This window comes from Octodon degus, unplaced genomic scaffold (assembly GCF_000260255.1).
Source record: "Octodon degus isolate 3935 unplaced genomic scaffold, OctDeg1.0 scaffold00084, whole genome shotgun sequence".
Lineage (NCBI taxonomy): Eukaryota > Metazoa > Chordata > Mammalia > Rodentia > Octodontidae > Octodon > Octodon degus.
In genome coordinates, this window is record NW_004524660.1 from 11,777,599 (window position 1) to 11,779,807 (window position 2,209).

At 37.6% G+C, this 2,209-nt stretch overlaps 1 protein-coding gene across 1 annotated transcript in view; it reads right to left on the reverse strand.

The window, feature by feature from the left end:
- The window catches only part of Agl (amylo-alpha-1, 6-glucosidase, 4-alpha-glucanotransferase), a 119,000-nt gene that overhangs the window by 58,977 nt on the left and 57,814 nt on the right, over nt 1–2,209 (reverse strand). Inside the window, exon 21 of the mRNA XM_023721704.1 lies at nt 1,939–2,069. Within this exon, the coding sequence (XP_023577472.1) occupies nt 1,939–2,069 (131 nt within the window). The remainder of the gene's footprint in view (nt 1–1,938; nt 2,070–2,209) is intronic.

The following is a 2,209-nucleotide window of genomic DNA, read 5'->3' on the forward strand; positions in this document are numbered from 1 at the left end:
CGGACGTCTCACCAAACACACCAAGTTCGTGCGGGACATGATCCCAGAGGTGCGCGGCTTTGCCCCCTACGAGCGGCCGGCGCGCCATGGAGCTGCTCAAGGTCTCCAAGGACAAGAGCGCCCTCAAGTTCATCAAGAAAAGGGTGGGGACGCACATCCGCGCCAAGAGGAAGCATGAGGAGCTAAGCAACGTGCTGGCCACCATGAGGAAGGTAGCTGCCAAGAAGGACTGAGCCCCTCTGGAATAAAGCTAGGCAGAAAAAAAAACAAAAAACAAAAAACTAAAACTAAAAATTCCATTCAATCCAGCTATTCTCCTTTCAGGTATTTTCCTGAAAGAGTTAGTGACATTTTATTACAATGACTTCATACCCATAACAGCTAAATCTTAGCAGCAGCCTCTAGGTCCACCAATAGATAAATAAGAAAATAAAGTGTACTATTTATATAACTAGACTACTATTCTGGCACAAAGAAGAGTAAATGAATCATTTGTAGGAAAACAAATGCACCTTGAAACCATAATCTTACATGAAATAAATCAGACATACAAGATTAAATATCTCACGATTTCTCTTGAGAAATCTGAAATATAAAAAAAGAGCAAAAAAAAAAGACAGATAACAGAAAATAGGGAGGCAGATCTTTTGCAAGAGGGAAGAGAACCAAGACATGGAAGGAGGAAAAAGGGTGGACTAGGGAGGGGAACAGAAAAAGGAAAAGATGTGTAACGTGTATGTACCAACTCCCAAGAGGAATGTAATCACTGTGTACTGCAAACACATACCAACAGAAACAGGAACAATGAAAAAATAATAACAAAAGAATGAGACTTAACTTTAAGAGCAACACCAGAAAAAGAGCTCAGTGCGGTCTTCTTAGTCAAGCAGAAGGAATTCAACAGTAAATCAGTGCAGTAGATACACCTGCTTACAACTGGAAACTTCTGTTCCCCTTTATTACAGCTCAAATATTACATGTTGAAAATGACAATGCTTTAGGAAAAAAAGAACTAAAGTGCCCACAAATAAAAAAGTTTACAAGAGCTTCTTATTATGTGCTTGTTTTTTGTTTAGTTTTGCGGTACCAGGGATTAAACTCAGGACCCTGCACTTGACAGGCAAGTGCTTATTCTACTGAGCCATCTCCTAGGCCCATGTGTTTGGTTTTGTAGGAGGTATAAAACTTAAGAAAAAAACATAAAAAGATATATCCATAATTATAAATAGCCACAAAAAATCATTATATGAATTTCAAAATAATGTAATATAATCTAAGGGTCAAGTAAAAGGTTTGGTAAATCAAATTTCTTGGGCAAAAATTTAAGTAACTACCAGCTAGATGGATTAATCTCAGTTAAATATTTAGTTCCCATAACCTATCTTATAACTACTCTACATAATGCTTTAAGTATTAATATGCTAAAGCAAATAGAAAAAGAAAAAAAAAAAAACTCCAATGAGATGAAAAAGGAAGAAGAGTGTTACATTTACAAGCCAGTTCCATCTGGAGACCAAAGAAGCATACTGTTTCTTATTGCATAATAAACCAAACTGATTAAATATTAAGGGTAAAGTATATTGAAGAGTTATAAGTGAAAAAACCTTTATGAATAGTAAGAATTACTAATTGTAGGCAGCAAGTACTAGTGAATACTTTGTGCCACATCCTATTTACATGGATGATTTTATTTGCTCCTCGCGGAAGCCCGGCAAGACCATATTATTTTCATTTTATGGAGGTAGAAATTTTGGTTCAGAGAGCTTATGTTACTCCACATAGGTCTCCTCAGTGAGCTGCAGGGTCATAATTCACACCTGGGCAGGCACACTCTAAGCCCATGCTCTTATTTGTGTAAAGAAGACAGCATATGATGCACAAAGAAAAAATAAACAAACCAAACCCCTCAAAACCAACTTACCTTCAATGTTTGCTTACCTTGAAGACCTGCATATTTAAGAGATGACCAGTTTGGTATGTTATAACAACCTCCACCATCTTCTTGTTCTTCTGACTCACATCGGTAAAGTATTTGATTTAGCTCAGCCAAATTCAACTTAGAGGCAATACTGAGAATTAGAGAATAAGGCAACTGATTAAAAATATAAAAATTTCAGGGCTGGCGAGATGGCTCAGTGGTCTAAAGCACCTACTTGGAACAAGCTTGGCAAAGCACAAGGACCACGGTTCAATCCCCCAGCACCACATG